Below are 21,946 nucleotides of genomic sequence, written 5' to 3'. Positions count from 1 at the left end.
CTTTCTCATATACATTAAACCTTCTAAATTATTCTACTTAAATTAAGAATCTTTTTTAAAACACGGCAACCATCGTGAAGTCCCATTACACCCACTTCGGCCCAACAGAGAGCAGAACAACCACAAATCCAGAACTAACCAGCCTGGTAAAACTCATTCAACCATGTGTGTGCCCAAGTGTCACACCGGCACACCATGCGAGAGCAAAAACACAGCCAACCCTTTCGAACACGTTGTCCTGTAATAAAACAAGGATTTATTGCATTATTACCTCGAGAAAAGAAGATCATTTTTGTCCATGTTCCTCTCTTTACCACTCTTCTCCTTTCTAAAGGTTAGAACTGTAAAGGTCAGGACAAAAAGACCTGTTTATGTGAGAGTAATGTACTAATAAAGTGACAAGTGGTTTAAATAAAGATTCACATCAGTGACACAGACCAGCTATACACATTGCTTCTTACTTCTGTAAATCAAACTAAAGTATAAATTAATTTCAAAAGAGGAAAATTGGTGCAGCCAATACATAAACCCAAATCTAAATTGTTTAAAAAAACTATAATAATAACAAAAATAATTATTTGAGCATTAAACGCGGTATAAATATTTTTTCCTCTGTATTTGTATACTGACGTTAATGTGCTGATGTTTAGTGTTCCTGTATCCAGGGTTCCCACACCTTAGTTAACTTAAAATTCAAGGACCTTTCAAGCATTTTCCAGGTCTAATTCCCTCAAATTCAAGGACTAAATGTGGGGACACATTTCAGGTTAGAGCAAGGTTACATCGTGTTACCTTTTAAGATACATTGTTACAGTTCCCTTTCGAGGGAACTTACGCTGCGTCACTTCGGTGACACTTTGGGGACACCTCTAAGGGTAAGTGTGTCTGAATGTGTATCAAATTCAACCAATGTTGAGGCTTAACGAAAAGACAGGGTGACGCGGGAGCCAGAAAGTATATCGCTATCTGAAATCTTGCCAAAGACGGCGTTACAGGGACGCAGGAAGTATGGCAAGGGAGACGCAGCGTCTCGTTCCCTTCTGAGGGAACAACAGTTACATACGTACCCAAGACGTTTTTTGTGTGTAAAACACAACTATGCAAAAAAGCATTTTGGTATCAACATTCGCATATAGAAGATATAAGCATTTAAAGCGAACAGTTCAGCATGTGTGCATATAAGGCTAGAAATTTTATGATATTATCCTACACTACACAGGAAATAATATGGATTTTTCCAGAAAACTTCTTGCATAAAATAGATTCAAGCACTTTCAATTACCTGTTTTTATGTATGTATATTTTTAAAAACTTCATAGGGTCTTGAATTTTTCCCCCAAGATTCACAAACCTTCAAGGATTTCAAGGACCCGTGGGAACCCTGTGTATCTCAGTTGGTAATACATTGGGTTAGCAATTCAAATATCAAAGGTTCGAACCCCAGGGAACAAACAAACTGACAAAAAACGTTTAGATTAACAATATAAAATTAGCTTTATAGATTGATTTAGATTTTAAAAAGTTTACCTAAAATAAAAACGCAAATTAGTGATAACCAGAATAAAAATGTGTGATGTACTTCCGCTTCTCAACCAGCAGATGGAGACGTCGCATAACAGAAGTGTGCAATTAAACAAGCACATAAAGGTCTCCATTCTGAGGATTCTACGAAAGCACGTGACGTGGGTCGGCTTTTACAACATTATAGTTATCTATTTGCACGGTTTAATAATTTACTCAATGATGGAAATGTAATCTCCACATCTCTGCATTTGAAATTCGACCCCATAAACTATTAAAGTATTTTTAACGTTATGAGTCAGACCACCAACAGGAAACATGACGCTCAAATGGGTTAATGATGTCAGCAAAGCACCACACTACCTACCTACACGAACAGACACAGACACAGACTCTCAATAAACAAATAATCATCAAACTGCACACTAACACAAACCAACAGCAACAGCTCTTGTGTCAAACATTTTAATAGAAAAAGAAACATTGAAAATAAAATTTAAAAGGAATTCAATCCAGTAATCACAATGCCAGACGTCTGGCCAGTGCTGTGTCCCCGGACTGACCCCACCCCACCTCACTTCATCCTGGTTTGGTGGTCCACGATTTTATGAGGCGAGAAAGGCAGGGTGAGGAACAGAGACGATGTAATGTAAAACGGGTGAACATTATAACTAAATAAATACAGGGACTTTTTAACAATTGTTAAACCTCTCTCTGAATGATACATCCCTTTGACAAAGATTAACACAGTCAGAACTGAACATGACAGATTAACACAGATGCCCTGTTAAAATGACTCAATTTGACCATTACCTGTGTTAACCGCAGCATAAACAGACAATATGGATCTAGAAGTTGAATTATTTTTATAATTCAACTATAAGGGATCTATTTTGGTGTAAATGTGTGGACAACAATAACTGTCGGTTACTAGTCTGTCCATATTTCCTCCCATGTATGAGAACTTGACATATAATAGCAGGATATGCAAACAGAAAGTGAGAACTTGTGTGTATGTGTGCGTGGAAAGAGGGTGTGGTAATGTATTTTAGCTCCAAGTGTATATGTAGGTAAGCGTTATGGGGTCAACGCACAGTCCTGATAAAAACATATACGTGGAACAAACCTACAACCTTTACAAATTAAAAAAAGGTCCTTCAAAAAGACAGGAGTCCAGATTTCAAAAACTCAACCTCAAGTCGTTTTTATCAAAATAATAAAAATCAGCCAGTTCATTCATATAATCGCTCTTAATAAAATAGCTCTCTTTCATTTTCCCATTCCCACCAAAAAAAGAAAAAACACAAAACTCCATCTTTACATTCATCCAGAGGATGTTGTTCATGAGCTCTCCTCTCCTGCCTCCGTGTTTTTTTTCCGGGTTGTCACTTAAATAGGGATTTGGAAGGGCATGTCGTCTTTCTTTTTCACATGCTTTCATCTTGATTTTCTCTGTAAAATCTCTCCCTCTCTGTTAGCTGGACGAGGCCCTCCGTCATAGACAGTGCCGTTTCGATGCTGGCCGCAGGAGCACGGAGGGATTGGGGTCCTCGGATTACGTCAGAGTCTACGTACGAGTGAGTCTGTGTTGATAATACATCAATCAAGCTTGTTTCCTTATCCAACCGTCTCCAAGCAGGCCCAAGAGCCCAAGAGAGAAGAGGTCAGGGGTACAACAGCCTACGAGGAAAAGTCCTGCGTTCTTTCACTCTCACAAGCACACAAACACACATTTGCACACACACGCCGAGTGTTATAGACACAGGAAACACTGATTTGGAGTTCACTCTTTCTATCGTTGTCAAAAATTGAGTCTTTTCTGCTATGTCACATCGTCCTCTTCCTCCGAGGAATAGTCCCGCCCCTGGGAAATAAACAGAGAAAAAAGATGAGATGAATTAAACAAAAAAAGTGGTAAGTGAAAAACTGAAACATACAAAAAAAAAAACACGAACAAAAATCTCAAAACTGAACATTTATAATGCAAGTCTGCATTACAGCTCCTCCTCCACTGTGATTGGATGGCTGAGTAAAAAGTGATAATGATGAGTCCAGCATTTCTCACAAAGTTAAAAAATGTTCAACTCTCAGCGACCGGTCTCCAAAATCGTGTCCTGTATCTCAATTGGTTCCGATGTTTATCTCAGATTATCATGTAATGGGTGACTGTTACAGATTAAAACTTGTGCAAACAAATCGTGAATCGCTGCATACTCGTGTCACAAATGAATAAATTACAGTTACTGCATTATTATTACCGTATTTTCCGGACTACATGGCGCGTTTTTTTTTTTATATTTTGGCTGGTGCTGCGTCTTAAGGGGGTCGCACACCGGACGCGCAGCTTAGCACCGCGCCGTTCTAAAAAAAAATCAAACACATTGCTTTCAATGAGTATATGCACACCGGCGCCACTCACATAGTTTAGCATTAAATAACATCATATTTGTCCCAAATCATTAACGATTAACATTGGCTGCTGACGTATATTTTGCTTTTTGAAGTAGAAGTTATCTGACGAAGCTCGTGCTATAATGTGAACTTCCTGTTTACGATACCTCCGAGTTGTCCTCGACGTGGTGCGTCCGGTGTGCGACCCCCTTTATAGTCAGGTGCGCCTTGTAAGTCAGTATGAATTCATTTTAACATTTATGAGGCAACGGACATCATGACCGTCTACAGCCGCTATATGCTGCTCCTGTATTTATGTAATTCAATGGATTCAGTGATGTGGAATGACGAACCTGCGAACTTCCTGCTAGTTGGCTTGTTCGGTTAATTTAGCCTATTTAACCTTCCAGGTAAGTTCTGTTTGCCATTGTTTATCGTTTAAATAACTGATAATATTAATTTAACGTACCGACATCTGTTCAGCCTGCTGTTCTGTGTGCTATTGTTTAGTTGAATAACTTGCCTTTCCAGATTAAATGTCTGTTCTTCGGCTTGGATTTTGTGAAATAATTTCATAAATGCGACGTATAGTTCACTGCGACTTATATATGTTACTACTTCTTAATGACGCATTTTTGAATGATGCGACTTATACTCCGGAGCGACTAATTCGTCCGAAAAATACGGTACTGGCAAAAGGTCTTGAAATATGAAAACTACATTCTTACTGTAGGTTTACATCAGCCGCGTTAGAGGCGTCAAAATCGCGTCTACCGCGTCTAGTTTGCCGCTTGAACATTTTGAGGTCACTTGCTTCATTCGTGCGTAAAAGCCGCACGTAAAATTCCAGTCATCGAGACATTCACGCAGAAATTCGCATCATGTGAGGGGCTTCTGCGACTCTGCTCGCTTTCGGTAATCACGTCACTACTAGAGCAAGCTCCTGATTGGTTAACGCAGAGAGATTTTTCGCCAAAGTTCACATTTTTCAACTAGCGCATTTGCTTCGGCAACGCTCAATTTCGCACCTACCGTCTACCACGCCGCACTAAACGCCTCATTCGCACAGCGAGACCTCCAGACGTGCGTCAATGTGTCTTCACATTGACTGAACATTGAAATCACTCGCGCTTGACGCCTCTACTGTGGCTGGTCTGAACGCAGCATTAGACCTTTCCAACAATATATAGTTTGTCGTTATAGATTAACATTTACAAAGAAAAATACTGGTGTCCCACTCACGGGACAGCAGCAGTTAACGGGTTAAGAAAATAATATCTGTCAAGATTCTCCTTATGTGTGTGCTGTAACCAGATTTCATTATAGGCCAGGATTAAAAAAAAATCCTGTAGTGTGAGCCCGGCATTAGGTAGCAAAAATCTGATTGTTTATTATAGCCAACTTGTATCCAACTGTACTCTGAACAGCAAATCTATGTGGATTAAAGTCTGATAAAAAAAATACAAATGCTTTGTAAAGGAGTTTCTTGCTATTTGGAAAATAAAATAATACATAAAATGCAGTGTTCTGTAAATCTATGTAGCTGTGTCTGAATTCACTCGCTGATGCTTAAATGCAGCAAATATTGAATGGTAAATGAGCAAATAACTATGTGGTTTAGATGTCAAAATACTACATGAGCAGAAACTTTCAGTTTTCCAGCATCTCTGTCCACAATGACGGCTACTTCTATCTCTTGGGAGCTGGGTTGATGCGTAAGCGTTTAGCAACTATAGCAACCAATGAAGATATATCCGGTTATTGATGACACTCTTCGAACGAATGAATCAGATTCAACAACTTCCAAAATGACAACTGTGTGGAACAGTCAGTCCAAATGTTTGGATTTATGTGCAGTTTAAAAGCCCCAGAGCTTCCCGTGACCCTCGTACAACTTACATAATTTTTAAACAAACTCAAACAAAATGTTCAGATTTAATTCATTTCAGACCAATTGATCCCAGAACTCAAGAGCGACACGAACACAGATAAGATGAGAGAGTTAGAGGGAAGTTCAGGGGAAAAGCAGAGCCATAAATGTATTCTTTTATCTCTTGTTTTAAGGAAGTACCAGACAGGGAATGTACAAGACAAAAGGACATAATGTTTTCAGATAAACAATCATTTCTCGGAAGAGCTGTACATGGCATACGGTGGCCCTTTAAAATGTTGAATTCCTCTTTTACGCCCGATCCCTGTGCTTTTGGTCTTTCCTCACCTTCTCAATCTTCTCGTCCAGCATTCTGAAGAACTCCTGCTGACTCTCTGACGTGTGTATGCTGAGAAAGAGAGAGAAAGAAAGGAAGTTAGTGGGGGTAGGAGAAGGGAAGCAACAAATACACTAGAATTTTCCATTACAACAAGCACAAAGTGCACATACACATACAGAATAAGCAGCTCCTGTAGGATCCTGAGTGGCTGTCAGGAATCATTTGAATCGAGAAATTACAGCAGGCACCATGAATTGTTATACAACACATAAACTGAGCATACATCGGAACACACAAAACACTAAATAAGCGTTCACTTTTAATGAACACACTTCCAAATACACACACAAACATTTGAATGCTCACACGCTCCCCGACAAACAACACAAACATGTATGACGACGACGAATGTCATATTCATTGAATTATGTGGTAACACTACACTCTTAAAATTAATGTGTTAAAATAACACATCTAATGTTGTCCTTAACTTAACACATCTCTTAACACATTTTTGAAACAACACACTTTGTGTTGTCCCTAATTTAAACTCAAAATCAACATGAAATGACACAATGTGTTAAATATGATAACACACAGAGTGTACTTTAATATAAATCACTAGGCAATAACTTATAAGGCTTAAAGGAATAGTCTACTCATTTTCAATATTAAACTATGTTATTACATTAACTAAGAATTGTTGATACATCCCTCTGTCATCTGTGTGCGTGCACGTAAGCGCTGGAGCGTGCTGCGACACTTCGATAGCATTAAGCTTAGCCCCATTCATTCAATGGTATCAAACAGAGATAAAGTTAGAAGTGACCAAACACATCAAAGTTTTTGCTATTTAAGACAAGTAGTTATACGAGCAAGTTTGGTGGTACAAAATAAAACATAGCGCTTTTCTAAGCGGATTTAAAATAGGAGCTACATTTTATGGCGTAATAGCACTTTTGGGAGTACTTCGACTCGCCTGAAAAGTCCGCTCCCCTTCTCCCTCTCATAATGGGAGAGGGAGGGTGTTACTGCGCCGAGTCAAAGTACTCCCATAAGTGCTATTACGCCATACAACATAGTTCCTCCCTTAAATCCGCTCAGAAAAGCGATACGTTTTATTTTGTACCACCAAACTTGCTCGTATAACTACTCGTCTTAAATAGGAAAAACGTTGATGTGTTTGGTCACTTCTAACTTTATCTTTAAATGGTACCATTGAACGAATGGGGCCAAGCCAAACGCCATCGAAGCGTCGCAGCGCGCTCCAGCGCTTACGTGCACGCACACAGATGATAGAGGGATGTATCAACAATTCTTAGTTAAGGTAATAACATATTTTAATATTGAAAATAAGTAGACTATTCCTTTAACGGATCATATATTGTACATGCTAATAATCATTCAAACCTACCCAAACATTTAGCATGTCCCTATTTTGTACGTGCAATAAAAATTGAAAATATATATACACAGGTCATTTGTGGTATCTCCTGTCCACATTCTTTTTTCCATTTTTATTGCACGTAAAAAAGAGGAAGTGGTACTTGTGCATAACATTCACTATACATCTTTTAAAGCTGTGTAGTATGCAGAACAGACTACACACAAGTTGTTTTTTGGGAGCTCAACATGCGCAGTCTCCAATAATTTCCAGTGTATTGAAAATGCAGCTCAGACTTTTGTTTGTTTTCCGTGTAGGAAAGAAAATCATACGCGTTTGCGTGCGAGTGAATGATAACAAATCTCCTTTCTGTATATCTTTTGTTTTCCAGTCTTTATTCCATTTTTATGTTTTAATTTATTTTCTGTGTTTATAATCTTTTTCTTCTGAAAATATTCTGTAAACGTAATTATGCTCGTGAAGCCCTTTGAAATCGAAAACTATGTCCAAAGACAATAAACATTTACGTCTCCATGCAATAAATTGTGAAACATGGCACCATTTAACTCAAACAAAAATACAAAACCCTTAGGGAAGTAGAAACACTTACAATGCTAAGTAAACCACACAGACTTAACACACCTTTGTCTCATTTTCACCCGCACCCAAACAACAAACAGAAACCCATGTAGACCGTAAACCGAAAGGCACATTTATAACCTCACACTTACTTTGTCTTGTTGGCGCTGGGCCCAGGCACCTCTTTGTGCTGTTTGGTCCTGTACTGCATTGAACTCTTCTCCTGCAACACACCCGGAAAGAACACATTTTCACTTACTAGCGTTCAAAACAAAGACAGATTCGGTCTCCGCCGCCCTTCCCTGGTGACCCTGCTGGTGAGGAGGCCCTGTCGGCTCCTGGACCTCCTCCAAAACCAGCCTCACGGGAACACAACGTGATATAGAGACCTGTGCATTGACCTTACTGTGACCACTGCTAATGAGAAAACACAGCAGTGTTGAGAGAGGTGACGCAGAGACAGACTCCCTCATTTTATTCCCTCTGTGTTCTCCTATGATCGCGGGCATCCGAACACCTGCTCAATCTGAACAACTTCATTAACCTGGTTTGTTCATATGGGAACGACTGTAGAGATGTCTTTAAAGTACTATTTACACACAAAGGTGCAGTGTGTAAATTTATGAGGATTTTTTTTAACAAAAATCAATGCAATATAATATACATAACTACAGGTTTATTATTAGTGGTGTATAACAGGGCTGTCACAATGATTAAATAATCATCTCCTTGACCTTATCGCAATGATTTCAGATCACCGCAATGATTGCACATCTCTCTAAAAAACACAAGAGGGAGCTGTAGTGTCTGTATAAACGAGACTGTATCAGAAGGCACTCCTTAACTGACAGTGTAATGCAATACAATGCAAAGCCATTTAATACAGTGGAAAAACAGCATTTAAAGGTGCAGTGTGTTATTTTGAGAAGGATCTCTTGACAGAAATGCAAAATAACTTACGAAACTATATTATCGGGGTGTATAATGACATTTCATAATGAACCGTTATGTGTTTATTACCTTAGAATGAGACGTTTTTAACGTCCCCCCACATGGAAGTCGCCATTCCGTGCCGCAACGCCTCCACAGAAGCCCCCAACGGACAAACTATTTTTACTAAGTTGTCTCCGAAGATGACACGTTTGTCCGGTGGTGGCAACAGCAGCTTCTCTATGCGTTTCAAAAGCGAGGGTGGGTAGTGGACTGAGACGTTGGTTGCAATTCTCAACCTCACCACCACTAGATGTCTCTAAAATTTACACACTGCACCTTTAAAGAATGCTGCAAAACTTTGATAAGCAGTATGAACTATTATCATTAAATAATTACTTGTGTTATGTGTATTAATATTCACTGCTAGGTAAACCTTGTAAAATATTTATTTTAAATAATCACAACCATGTGTGAAAATTATTTAATATACAAACAAAATCTATGAGATGTCAAAGCAATAAAACAGACAATTAATCGTCATAATCGTCACAATTTATTAGGCAATTAACTGTCAGACAAATTTCACAATTGTGAATTGTGGCGTTTACATACACCGCAGGAATAGTGCTGCACAATTAATCGCAATCGCAATTGCGATGTCAGCCTGTGCGATTATATGACAGCAAAATGATGCAATTATATTAAATAAATAAATGTGTGGACTTGTTAACACAAACTTTCTGATAACAGTTTGATGATTTTCCTTGCTGTTTAAAAAAAGAAAGAAAAACGAACAAAAAACGCAGTGCACGTGTGTGGTGTGCGTTGTCACTTATACCAGAGCGAAGATGGATGCAGAGGAGGTTGACAGTGATCTGGTAGCTAAAAAAAACCTCTATGTCTGTTGTATGGCGGTATTTTGGATTTAGGATTACTGACACTGAGCAGTTGCTGCATCATGTGGCAATACGAAAACATTTCTAGTTTTACAAATACACATTTTAGCTAAACTGTGTGTGGATTTTCCTTAAAACCCATCAAGTTGACTCATGGTACCATTTAGTATAATCGCACATTGCAATATTAGCATCGATAACCGCAATGGGAAAAATTACCCAAATCGTGCAGCCCTACGCAGGAAGGAGCCATTTTGCCCTGCCATGTTTCTACAATAGCCCTAAACAGACAATTTGCTCTACAGAGCACATTTTGTCACTATGTTGTCTTAGACGATGACATGTTTGTCCTGTGGTGGATACCATAGCCTCTATGCGCTTTAAAAGGGAGGGACTTGAGCAGTGGACTGAGCAATTGGTTGCAATTCCCAATCTAACCACTAGATGCCACTAAAATCTACAAACTGCACCTTTAAATATGCTATATACACAAATGCAATTGGAAGGACATTTAAAATTACCCATTTAGTCAACATGAATTTAACAGACTTTTTTCATCAATGATTTATTCGTTTTTTCTTTCTGAAGTACCAGCATTTACAACAGTTTTATAAACTTAGTCCAGAGTAAATACTGGAACTGATAATGATAAATAATGCATAGAAGATAATAAGAAAACAATAAGATAGAGATAAAAGAAAAAGAGGAAAAGGAGAAAAAAGGGAACAAATATTTTGAGGATAGAATGCACATGTATCTAAATATAAATAAAGTGGGAACTATATACATGTTGTCAAAGATGAGTAACATACAAGAAGATAGTGTCTATGTAGTGAAACATACGAAAAATAAAGCATTTTTTATATTGGTAAGATTCTTCTGTCCAATACCTTAGCATCATTTAGGTTCTAATAATGAATTTTACAGATTTATACATTTAAATAAATTAAATTTTAGATAAGAACTAAATAATACAAACTGAGGAACCAAAGCTTTTTTGATACCTCTAATGAGGACATTAATATGCCTGCCTGTGCCCACATTTACAAAACATAATTCAATTAACCACTTGGTAGGGCCCTATTGCCAATTTAACGTGAAATGGCATTCATAAAAGAGACCATTTATGCATTCACTTATAAATCTCAAATGTACAGTCACAAAATTTCTAGTTAAGTAATGAAGGTGAAAATAGCCATTTAATGCTAAATTATTTAGTGAACAAAACTTTGACTTCACAACATTTAAAGGGCCACCATGTAGATTTTTAGTGGCATTTTGCGATGAATTGCAACCAACAACTCAGTCCACAGCTCTCACTCCTCCCCTTCAAAACGCACAGCGAAACCACGGTAGATGCCACAGGACAAACATGTCATTATCCGAGACGATGTAGTGACAAAACACGCTCTGTAGATCAGTTTGTCCGTTTAGGGCTACTGTAGAAACATGACGGCACGAAATGGCGACTTCCATGTAAGGAGACCTGCGGTGTATATAGATAAAAATGGCTAATTTTAAAGGTGCCATAGCATGAAAATCTGACTTTTTCCATGTTTAAGTGCTATAATTGGGTTCCCAGTGCTTCTATCAACCTTGAAAATGTGAAAAAAAATCAACCCAGTAACTTAGTTTTGGTAAACCATTCTCTCCAAGCACGTGAAAAATTAGGTCATTGAAATGTGGCTCTCCTTATAAGGAGATATTATAATAATAATACCGCCCTTAATCTGCACTATCCAACCACAGCACAGCCATTTAGTGCAGAGAGAAAATAATTCACAGCACAATTGAGTTTAAATAGAGACAGAGCGCAGCACGTCATAACCTGAAAACCACGCCCACCGGGGAGGGGGGACAATCCAATCGTCTCCATTGACTTTGTATTGTGAAAGGGCTGCCTCCTTGTCATTTCTGGCTTATAACAAAAAAAAACAGAATAATGCCTAAAAGCTGCTGTGTCACAATATGTACAGCTAACAAGCCAAAAAACCCAGAAATACGTTTTTATAAGCTGTCGACCTCAAAAAACGAGCACTTAAAAGCACACAAGTGGAAACAGGCAACTTTTCATAGTACTCCTATTAGTAGGCTCGGCAGCTTCTAAAAACCAGAGGTGGAAAAAGTACTAAAATATTGTACTCAAGTAAAAGTAAAGTTACTTAAATAATATTTTACTTAAGTAAAAGTAAAGTTACTGGTCTAAAAATCTACTCAAGTAAAAGTAAAAAGTAAATCATTTTAACTTTACTCAGAGTAAAAGTTACTTTTTTTTACAGCGGGAAGAGGTGGAGGATTTTAGTATAGTTCAAAAAAGACAAGGGAATATACATCTCAAACTAGTTGTGTTTAATTGTAGGAACATCTTTACAATTAAAGTGCAATAACAAAACATTAATAAAATAAAAAGCTTTTTTAAACTAAGAAACATTTATGGAATTATTTAATGATTTTATATGTGAGTTATGCACTTTTGAAAGTGGTCAGCAGCTTGTAAATATAATCACTATAGTGAGGTTGTAATTGATGTATTGCTGGTAACATACATTATTTTATTAAACTATATATCTAGTTTAAATGAGCATATAATGAGATGAGTGCCATGTCATACTTTTGACACGTTTCTTGTCTTCTAGCTTCCCTGATCTGGGTACCTGATGTGAGACCTTTATTCTCTCTCTCTCTCTCTCTCTCTCTCTCTCTCTCTCTCTGCAATGTCTAATGACATGCGCATTCTCGAGGACGTTCTTAAGTTGTGTTTGACTTGACGCGAAGCTGCTAGACTGCGGAGGATAATGGGCATTGTATTAAAAACGCGTCGTGCAAATGAGCGGTAAAACCCGGTCTGCATTTTCGTACTCGAGAGCATGAATCCTACCTTTCATAGGAATGAAACACTCGCTTCCCGTCAGTGGAAAGTGTTCGCTTAAATATGACCAGGGGTTTCTTTCATAAGATTTGAACTGAGGCGGGTCTGTATTAGCGCGCGCCTGTCTCGTCCGTCTCCATGGTTCTTTTTGCGCGTTCCCCCGCGGCCCCGCCCATCGATCATCCGTTGCGCGTCTTTATCATCTTGCTTTTTTTAAATATTTTTTTACTCAGTAACGGATATGATTTAAAATGTAGCGAAGTACAATACTTTAAACAAAACATACTTAAGTAAAAGTAAAAGTACAGATTTTAAAAACTACTCAAAAAAGTAAAAGTACACAAAAAAACTACTCAATTACAGTAACGTGAGTAAATGTAATTCGTTACTTTCCACCTCTGCTAAAAACGTATTTCTGGGTTCTTTGGCTTGTTAGCTGTACATATTGTCACACAGCAGCTTTTAGACATTATTCTGTTTTTTGTTATAAGCCAGAAATGACGAGGAGGCAGCCTCTCACAATACAAAGTCAATGGAGACGTTTGGATTGTTTCCCCCCGGTGGGCGTGGTTTTCAAATTTGCATAACTGCGCTCTGTCTCTATTGCAACAAACCACCATCATTGCGATCAGTGTTTGAATTTCATCAGCTCATTTGCATTTTAAAGAACACACAAAAAACGCCACACTTTTGCTCACACCTACAAAGTGTCAATTTTAACATGTTATAATAAATTATCTATATGGCATTTTTAGCTAAAACTTTACATGTGTACTCTGGGGACACCAAAGATTTGTTGTTTCATTTGAAAAAAGTCTTGTGACATGGCCCCTTTAAAGTAATAAAAACAATACAGTTCACTTTGTGACGCCTTTATACATCACTTATAATCTAGTTTCGTGCATCATATTGCATTTCTGTCAAGAAATCCTTCCAAAAGCTACACAATGCACCTTTAAAGCAATAGTTCACCACCATAGATAAAGGCTAGATGTCTCGCCTGCGCTGCTGGCCAATTGAGTGGAACGTCCGCATTTTGGCTCGCTCACTCATAGCATTGAGTTTTAATGGTACAGGTACTTTTAAATGACCATAACTTAAAAAGTACCTGCACCATTAAACTCAATGCTTAGAGTGAGCGAACTGTCTGTGGTAAGATGGCCACCAGGTGAGGATGTTAGAGACTCCGCCGTAAGACATCTAGCCTTTATACATATCTATGTTCACCACAAGCAGACACATGAGAACCAATGAGATTTGAGGTTATCAACGTCAACGCCATATCACTCGTTTGCTTACATTCAATCGCTAAATAAGCTCAAATCATTTTCTCTCACAAGCATATCATTTTGCTACAGCAGACATTTATTAACCTACTGGAGTCATTTGGATGACTGTAATGATGGATGTATGTGCTTTTTGGAGTTTCGCCATGTTGGCTCCCATATAAGATAACATGACAGCCCTTTAATCTAAAGCTTTTTGTGTTCAACTGAAGAAACAAAGTTATTGAGATGGCTACGAGAGATTTCAATTTTTTGTAAAGAACATTTTTAAATATGTGTATGCTTAGAAACAATCGAATTCGTTACAAAAAAAGACAGCTTGAAATTTTATAAAGAAAGTTAATAATGTGTTCTCATTATGCAAAGACAAGTTCAAACATCAGCGTGTGCATGAAGAAGCATGTAAAGCTCTCTAATATGAAAGTGATGATGATGTCTGGTAATACGAGCGCCTACACATTAAGAGTCTGTGAAAAGGGGAAAAAATGGTCAGAATTTCCCTCCCTTACATTCCATGCAGGTCCGCACATGCGTGTGCCGCACAAACACATAGTTTTACTTCTCTAGTATGTATATGCAAAAAGCAAGCTTATGTGCCGCTAGCGGTGTGTCTGCAAAAACAGTTTAGACTACAATGAACTCAATGCCACAGGAGGAACTTTGTGCGTTTTTTATCTCACCAGGTTCTCCTGGTTGCGTGCATTTACTCGGTCCTCTTCTCCATGCATGTATTTCACCTCCTCCACTCCCTTCATCTTGTATTCATCTGCAGTGATGGAGAGACAGAGAGGAGAGTGTGTTGTTAAGGGGTTGTTAACATCACTGATGGACATGCAATAATGGAAGTGGAAAAGATCACACAGACTAAAACACCAGTATCCATCATGTAAAACATTATATATATTTTTATGCATATAGTTCAATTTTAGTTACAAATCCACTTGCATGATGCTTCAAGGTGCTTTCCTGGATCTTAAAAGCCTCAGTCCCCATTCACTTCCATTGCATGGAAAAACAACCAATAACAATTTACCCAAAAATGAGGGACTTTTTTTGGGGTGCACTGTGTTTTTTAATAATAAACGCTTTGGATTTCGCCATTTCCCAGCTGTCAGAGATTACCAGCAGCCGTACATCCACTTCCTCATGGCACATAAACACACCTACACATCCATAAAGCTGTCTTTTACTCTGTGTCTAAAAACCAGCAAAGGCAACCACGGCCCACTCAATCTCTGTTTATCTTCGCTTCTAACCGGCTTTCTTCCCTTTTCTCGCTGTGACGTCCTGTCAGTTACAATCATGACAGCTGGAGTGGGCAGTCTGTGAATGTGACTCACTGCAACCCATCCACACATGCACAAAAAGCGAGAAAAAGCTAAAGGAATATAAAGGAGCGAGCGACACAGCCTTTCACAGCTTGAGGAATGTAAACAGGTCTCCACACAAAAGCTCATGCTCCAACACGCTGACAAACATGCACACACACCAACAGAACAAGCCGACTCAAATGACACAACTCCAACTTTAATTGATTTTACCGCGATATGTTACACAAAACAGGCCTGAAAGCCAAATAGCCAGACATGCAAACAAATATGCATGCACACAAGCATGATGACAGCATTACTAAAAAAGGACACATGAAGAATATCTCAAATCCTAATCCATCTTTTCAGCTAGGGAGAGGATCATGTGTACTCTTGAGAGAAATGGCAGAGTTTGGATTTGCACATTCATTTCGTCACTTTAGTACGCTTCAGTCAGGTTATTTTCGGCAGGAAGATGAGAGGTTCTCTTATGTGGAGATATTTTAATTAGTTCATTAATGATAACAGCATGACACCAACCTTTGGGAGTTAATGAAGAGAAGATGCTTTCTTTCTCTCAATATAGACGGTTTCAGCAGCAACAACATAAACAAACAGCTTTTGAGGACTAAACGCAACTTGCAGTACAGTAGGTAAATAAATGACAAGTAAATTACCCTCGTTCATATATCATATCTAACGTCCATCAACTATTACACTGTGCTAACGTTACTGTGTCAAATTAATGTAAACAATGTTAGCTACAGGTCATTGAATTCTTGCCTGGCTACCAAACCTCTCCACAGAATTGTGATCCATGCTCGTCGTCTTCCTTCGTCTTTAGCACACCAACATGTTTTCAACAGAAGATCAGTTAAGTCACTGGCCAGACCGATAGATAAATACAGACCGGAAGTTCAACTTGGTTCAGAAGCTAAACTGCATTACGCATGTGCACTGAAAAAAATTACTTGTAAAATGTGCTTAATAAAATCCTCATAACAGTAAAATAAAATAATTTTAAGTACTACTTACCTTCCAGAATCAAATAAAATCTACTTAATAATACATAAAACATTTGTTAAATAATTAAGTAAATGACAATTAATTATAATTTTTATTTAATAAGTTACATTTATTTTAATCGTTTAGTTACATTCTATTACTTTTTTAAATGTTGAAGCATTGCTGTACTAAACATATTAAACAAATCTTATTTCCTGTTGTAGTGTAGATTGTATTTACTGTTTGTTATTCTCTTTTACATAGTTGTATGGACTTAGTCTTACTCTTTGTTTTATAAAATTAGCATCATAATACAAAATGTATGACTGCCCTGCTAAACAAAACAGCATCAAACCAGCATGGACCAGCTTGGGAATTTTGCTGGTCTATGCTGGTTTAGCTGGTGGTCACCAGCATACCAGCACCAAAACACAACATATGCTGGTCTTGCTGGTATGCTGGTTTTTTTCGGCAGGGTGAATTGAATAAACTTGATTCTCCACATAAACACACACAAAACTGCATTTTTTACATGAATTCTCAGTACTGTGGAGCGAACAACAATAAAATGTGCTGAACAGGATTCATGCAAGTAAACACTGATCACCTAAACCGAGGTTTCCCAAATCTTACCTTGATGGCCGGAGCACTGCAGAGTTTAGCTCCAACCCTGATCAAACACACCTGACGAAGCTAATCAAGGTCTTCATGATCACTAGAAAATCACAGGTGGGTAAGTTTGATTAGGGTTGGAGCTAAACTCTGTAGTGCTCCGGCCCTCCGGGGTAAGATTTGGGAAACCCTGACCTAAACGGTGACTCCACAAAATTATAATTTGCAACAAGACAACATTAATAATATAAGAGCTTAAACTTCTATTACATTTTATTAACAAATATTTAAGTAGTTAAAGTTCTTAGCAATTATTATTCTGTGAAAAAGCTTAAATAATCACAATATTTCGGCACAAGGGGTTGTGGGTATTCCTTACAATATCAAGCAGACTTTGGCTGCGTCCAAAAACTTAGGCAGTGACTTGTTGCCTCGCTTCCTCATAAAGGCAATGACTTTGGAGGCATGAAGGCAGCTAAGAGAAACGCTTTTAGACACACTTCAAAGGCAGCGTGTTTGAAATATAAACAGAGAGTGCCTTTGTGATAACTAAATCACATATTTGAAAACTACAATACTAATTTCTCGCTAGAAATACCATTAAAAGGTGTAAAAAGTGAAAATATACATTTATTTACACTAAACTTGTGCTCCAGCCGCTTTATTGGCCGCCATTTCTTTTTCGAACTCGACCAGGCTCGACCAATCACATTCCCCACGCGCACACAAACATAGAATTGTGGGACAAGATCTCAGGAGTCAGGAAGTAAACCTAACATTGGATCCAGACATGCCTTGATGCCTTCATGCCTTGGAATGCTGCCTCAGAAGGCAGCAATTTAGAGTTTTCGGACGCAGCCTTTATTTTATAGTCACTGCACATAGTCCTAAAAACCTGTTAAATAATACAAGAAAATATATAATAACACTTACTATTCATTTGAACTGTGTGGGAAAAGTAAGGGCCGATTCACACCAGCTGCGTGGCGTATCTGTTGCGTGGCGGCTGCGTCGCGTTTTCTGTGTCTGTACATACCAGAAGCATGCCTGACGCAGCGCTGTTGTGCTGCTGTTGCTATAGGTGACATATATTTTGCCTGGAAACGCTTCCAAGACGCTTGCGTGTGGCGTGAAAAATAGGCGTCGGTCCTATTCCTAGCATGCACGCGTTTTCGGTGCGGCTCGAGCTGCGCCTGAGACGTGCGTGTCATGCAGGCGTTGTCAACTGTCAAACCTGCTAACATGGGAGTGGAGCCTAAATAAAAACGGACACGCCACGCAGCTGAGACGCACACACTACGCAGCCGGCATGAATCAGGCCTAAGTCTTATTATATATTTGTACAATTGTGTATTTATTTATAATTTTACTTAGGAAAATCTAGGTCTTAATAAATGTTAATATTACCATGTAGAAATTATTAGATATAATCTTATATATTTTACTACACCCAAAAGTCCTTCCAGAAAAACACTTTTTTTTGTGATTGTTGCGGGCATAAATCCTTGATCTAGAATATTTTTTACTAGAAAACAACACAAAAATATAAATGTATTTATTTTCGCAATGCATACCATACTAATTGAGTTACAAGAACACATCAAATATAAATAAAGCAATAATTTTTTGCTTCTTCACCAAGGGTTATCCCAAACTACATATAGTAATTACTAGGCCATGGCTCCCATTCATATTTTCATCTCTCTCTGGATTCATGACAAGATGCTTTTTGACGTCCAGGTAATTTAGCTGCCCAGCTGCATGTTCGGTTAAAACGAAATATATCAGACGACACGACAGCTACACAACAGGTACACGACTCTCCTCCCTCACTTTTACGTTCTGGCCTAATTTCTGATCAGTGTTCAGTGTTGTGAGTGGCAGGTCTGTGAAACATGAGTGGGCAGCTTTACTTTTAGCTTTGGCCTGAAGCTACTCTATAAGTGGGTGTCTGTTAACACAGCGAGTCTACAGCAAGACAGGAGAGTTTGTCAATCTCTCGTGCTCTCTCTATAATAGTAAGTGCTATCGCAGAATAGAGGAACGATATGAAACTAAAGCGAATCCAATGGGAGCACAAAAACATCATGTTCTGCCAGTGTTGCTTAATGAAGAAAAACCAGCGAAAACAAAAACAAGCTTTACCAAAATAAGCAATATTCAGTTTAAGGACTTTCTATTCTAAAATGTTTTATTAAAAGCATAAATTTGCATAAAACAAATTAAACAAGTACAGTATAATTTGCCTTTTACTGAAAACGAAGAAAATGTCTTTAGTTTAAAAAGTTTTGAAACATTAAAGGAAATGGATTAAAAGTAACGTTTTAATCAGTCAAATGTTACCGTTAATATGACCCCTAAGAACATTAAGAGAAAATAAACGGCTATAAAGTGTATAAAAAAATTCTAATTTTTTTGCATAAATCTGTTAATCAACCCCAGCACTGCTCAAAACTACCAAATGTTTACAAAAAAAAAAAAAAAAAACTAAAAATGCATCAAAGCCAATGTTTTTACTAATCTTTGACATGCTCAAGACAAAAGTGGGGGGGGGGGAAACAGCCCACAATCACTTTTTATATTGGAAATAAGTCATTTTGTGTTTTTTCCCTAAATCATTGACACCACTTATGAACTTGGCAATTAAAGAGTTAAAATCATCGAATTTTTGTAAACATTTGGTAGTTTTGATCAGTACCGAGACGGGCTATCAAACGATTAATCGTTTACAAAATAAAAGTGTGTGTGTGTATATCTGTGTGTACTGTGTTTATGATGTATATTTAAATAAAACACACACACACACCACACACACACACACACACACACACACACACACACACACACACACACACACACACACACGTATATATTTTAGAAATAAATTACATGTAGATATATATTTATTTATATATTTTATATAATACATACATTTTAAAAACTTGTATATAAATAATTTTTTCTTAAATTTATACATGTATGTGTGTGTATTTATATACACACATAATAATTACACACAGTACACACACATATTATGCAAATGTAAAATTTAATTTGTATGCGATTAATTGCAATTAATTTATGACAGCTCTTGTACGGAGGTTGATTAACAGATTTATGCAAAAGAATTAAAAAATATATTTATCAGATACATTTTTACAGCAGTTTAATTTAGTGGCCTTTTTTGTCCACTAACAACACGAAAGGGTAGTAAATTTGCCCCAGGTATAGTTGAGTTTTGAAAAAATTTCGAAACATTTTCTTAAAATATGTGTAAATATAAGATTTGACACCAAAAATCATTCCATTTGCTGAAATAAAGAGAAAGTTGAGGCCAAATTAAGACAAAACCCCCACAAATGGCCCCAACAATACATAACGGTTAAGACACCTTGGAAATAACCCAAAAGTCACATCCCACGACTGCCTGTATTTATAAGTGACTGAAAAGGAACTTGGTAAAGCAGACATAGCAATGGTAGGTTTTGAGATGCGTCTGGTCCAAGATCAGTCACTACAGTAACATTTGTATTTATAACCTAAACCTCAAACTATATAATGTCACAGAAATTATCTGTTGCTCTACCTAACTCTGTTGCAAACATTAACTAAACAGATGCTATGTGAATGACAGCTTGAATCATACACACTTTAAGACTTCAAAACATGGCTGAGTGAAATGTATCCACAACATCTTTCACTATAAGACATCTTCACGCACACATCCTCTTATCCTCCATTCTGAGTGGTTGGACATGTCTATTGCTGGAGACCCTACCATTATCGGTGGGTTGCTGGGCATGGCTAATTAAAACAGGATGCAGTATAAAAATAAGATCTTACTCTTTTTCAAAAAGGCATCAGTGTAAAATTAACGTTCTAGAAGAAAAAGCATTTGTATATGAATTGCAGCAGTGCATAATACATCGTATCATAAAAACTATTATCAAGACAGTGATTCTGACACTTTTCCACACATCAATTTTTTATTACATCCCTGCATGTGGGCAGAGACAAATCACTGTAGCTCAGAAATAATGTAGCTATGAGAGCTCGCAATGCCAAGTCATAGGTTCAATTCCCACGAAACGCACAATTTTAATGTAAATTGCACTGGATATAAACATCTGCCAAATTTGTATGCAAATGATATCAAACAGTAAAATTGCTCAAATTAACATAAACTTTCTATTTTGCCTAAACTTATTAGACATGTACATGCACTTCAAAGTAATGACTCCTGTTGTCCAAGATATTGATGCACTGGACATATCCAAATGGGGAAAAGCTTCAGCTATACCCTTTTCCTATCTCCATTCTTATTTGCATAAAGTTCAACTTTGTCACAAAACTGGACACTTAAACATTGCGACTCCTATCATTGGAAATCGCCATTTCTAATTGAAAATAATTAATTTCTGTTGATGTGTTGCTGCAAATTGCTGTCAGTAAACGCCCCTTTGGACTGGCAGTATGCACACACATCTTATTAGCACACTTCATATTGCTTGTAATCGGACAGCATTTTCTCTTTATCCTCTCCTGCTTGTTTGTTTTAGGGCAGCTCGGCCTTTCCTGTCATTGTATGTGTAGGAGACTGTGTGTGTGTGTGTGTGTGTGTGTGTGTGGATTGACTAAGTCCTGAAGACACATAAACACTCACTGCCCAAATACTGACACAGTTTGACTAGTAAACAGTCTGTTGGCACTAATCAAGTCAGGGTGAGATCTCACAGTACCACAGATTGAGAGAGAGAGAGAGAGAGAGAGAGAGAGAGAGAGAGAGAGAGAGAGAGAGAGAGAGAGAGAGAGAGAGAGAGAGAGAGAGAGAGAGACTCGGTTCTATTGATAGAACGGTTAGACTGACAGTTAGGAAGGGCAACACAAAGAAGGACATTGGGTTGTCAGCAGTAAGAGAGGAAACAAGAGCGAGAGATACCAAAAAAAAAA

At 37.8% G+C, this 21,946-nt stretch overlaps 1 protein-coding gene across 2 annotated transcripts in view; it reads right to left on the bottom strand.

The window, feature by feature from the left end:
- Positions 1 to 1,970: 1,970 nt before the first annotated feature.
- Positions 1,971 to 21,946, bottom strand: part of LOC129414323 (uncharacterized protein C1orf21 homolog) — a 38,170-nt gene continuing 18,194 nt past the window's right edge. For both annotated transcript variants that reach the window (XM_055168347.2, XM_055168348.2), the window contains exons 3-6: positions 14,750 to 14,835; positions 8,238 to 8,308; positions 6,131 to 6,191; positions 1,971 to 3,385 (exon numbers count right to left, since the gene is read on the bottom strand). In XM_055168347.2, the coding sequence (XP_055024322.1) occupies positions 3,344 to 3,385; positions 6,131 to 6,191; positions 8,238 to 8,308; positions 14,750 to 14,835 (260 nt within the window). In that variant the 3' untranslated portion in view covers positions 1,971 to 3,343. The remainder of the gene's footprint in view (positions 3,386 to 6,130; positions 6,192 to 8,237; positions 8,309 to 14,749; positions 14,836 to 21,946) is intronic.

Source organism: Misgurnus anguillicaudatus, chromosome 5 (genome assembly GCF_027580225.2).
Source record: "Misgurnus anguillicaudatus chromosome 5, ASM2758022v2, whole genome shotgun sequence".
NCBI classification, from domain to species: Eukaryota; Metazoa; Chordata; class Actinopteri; order Cypriniformes; family Cobitidae; genus Misgurnus; species Misgurnus anguillicaudatus.
Note: the sequence above shows the minus strand (reverse complement) of the source record. Positions and strands in the feature narration are given on the sequence as shown.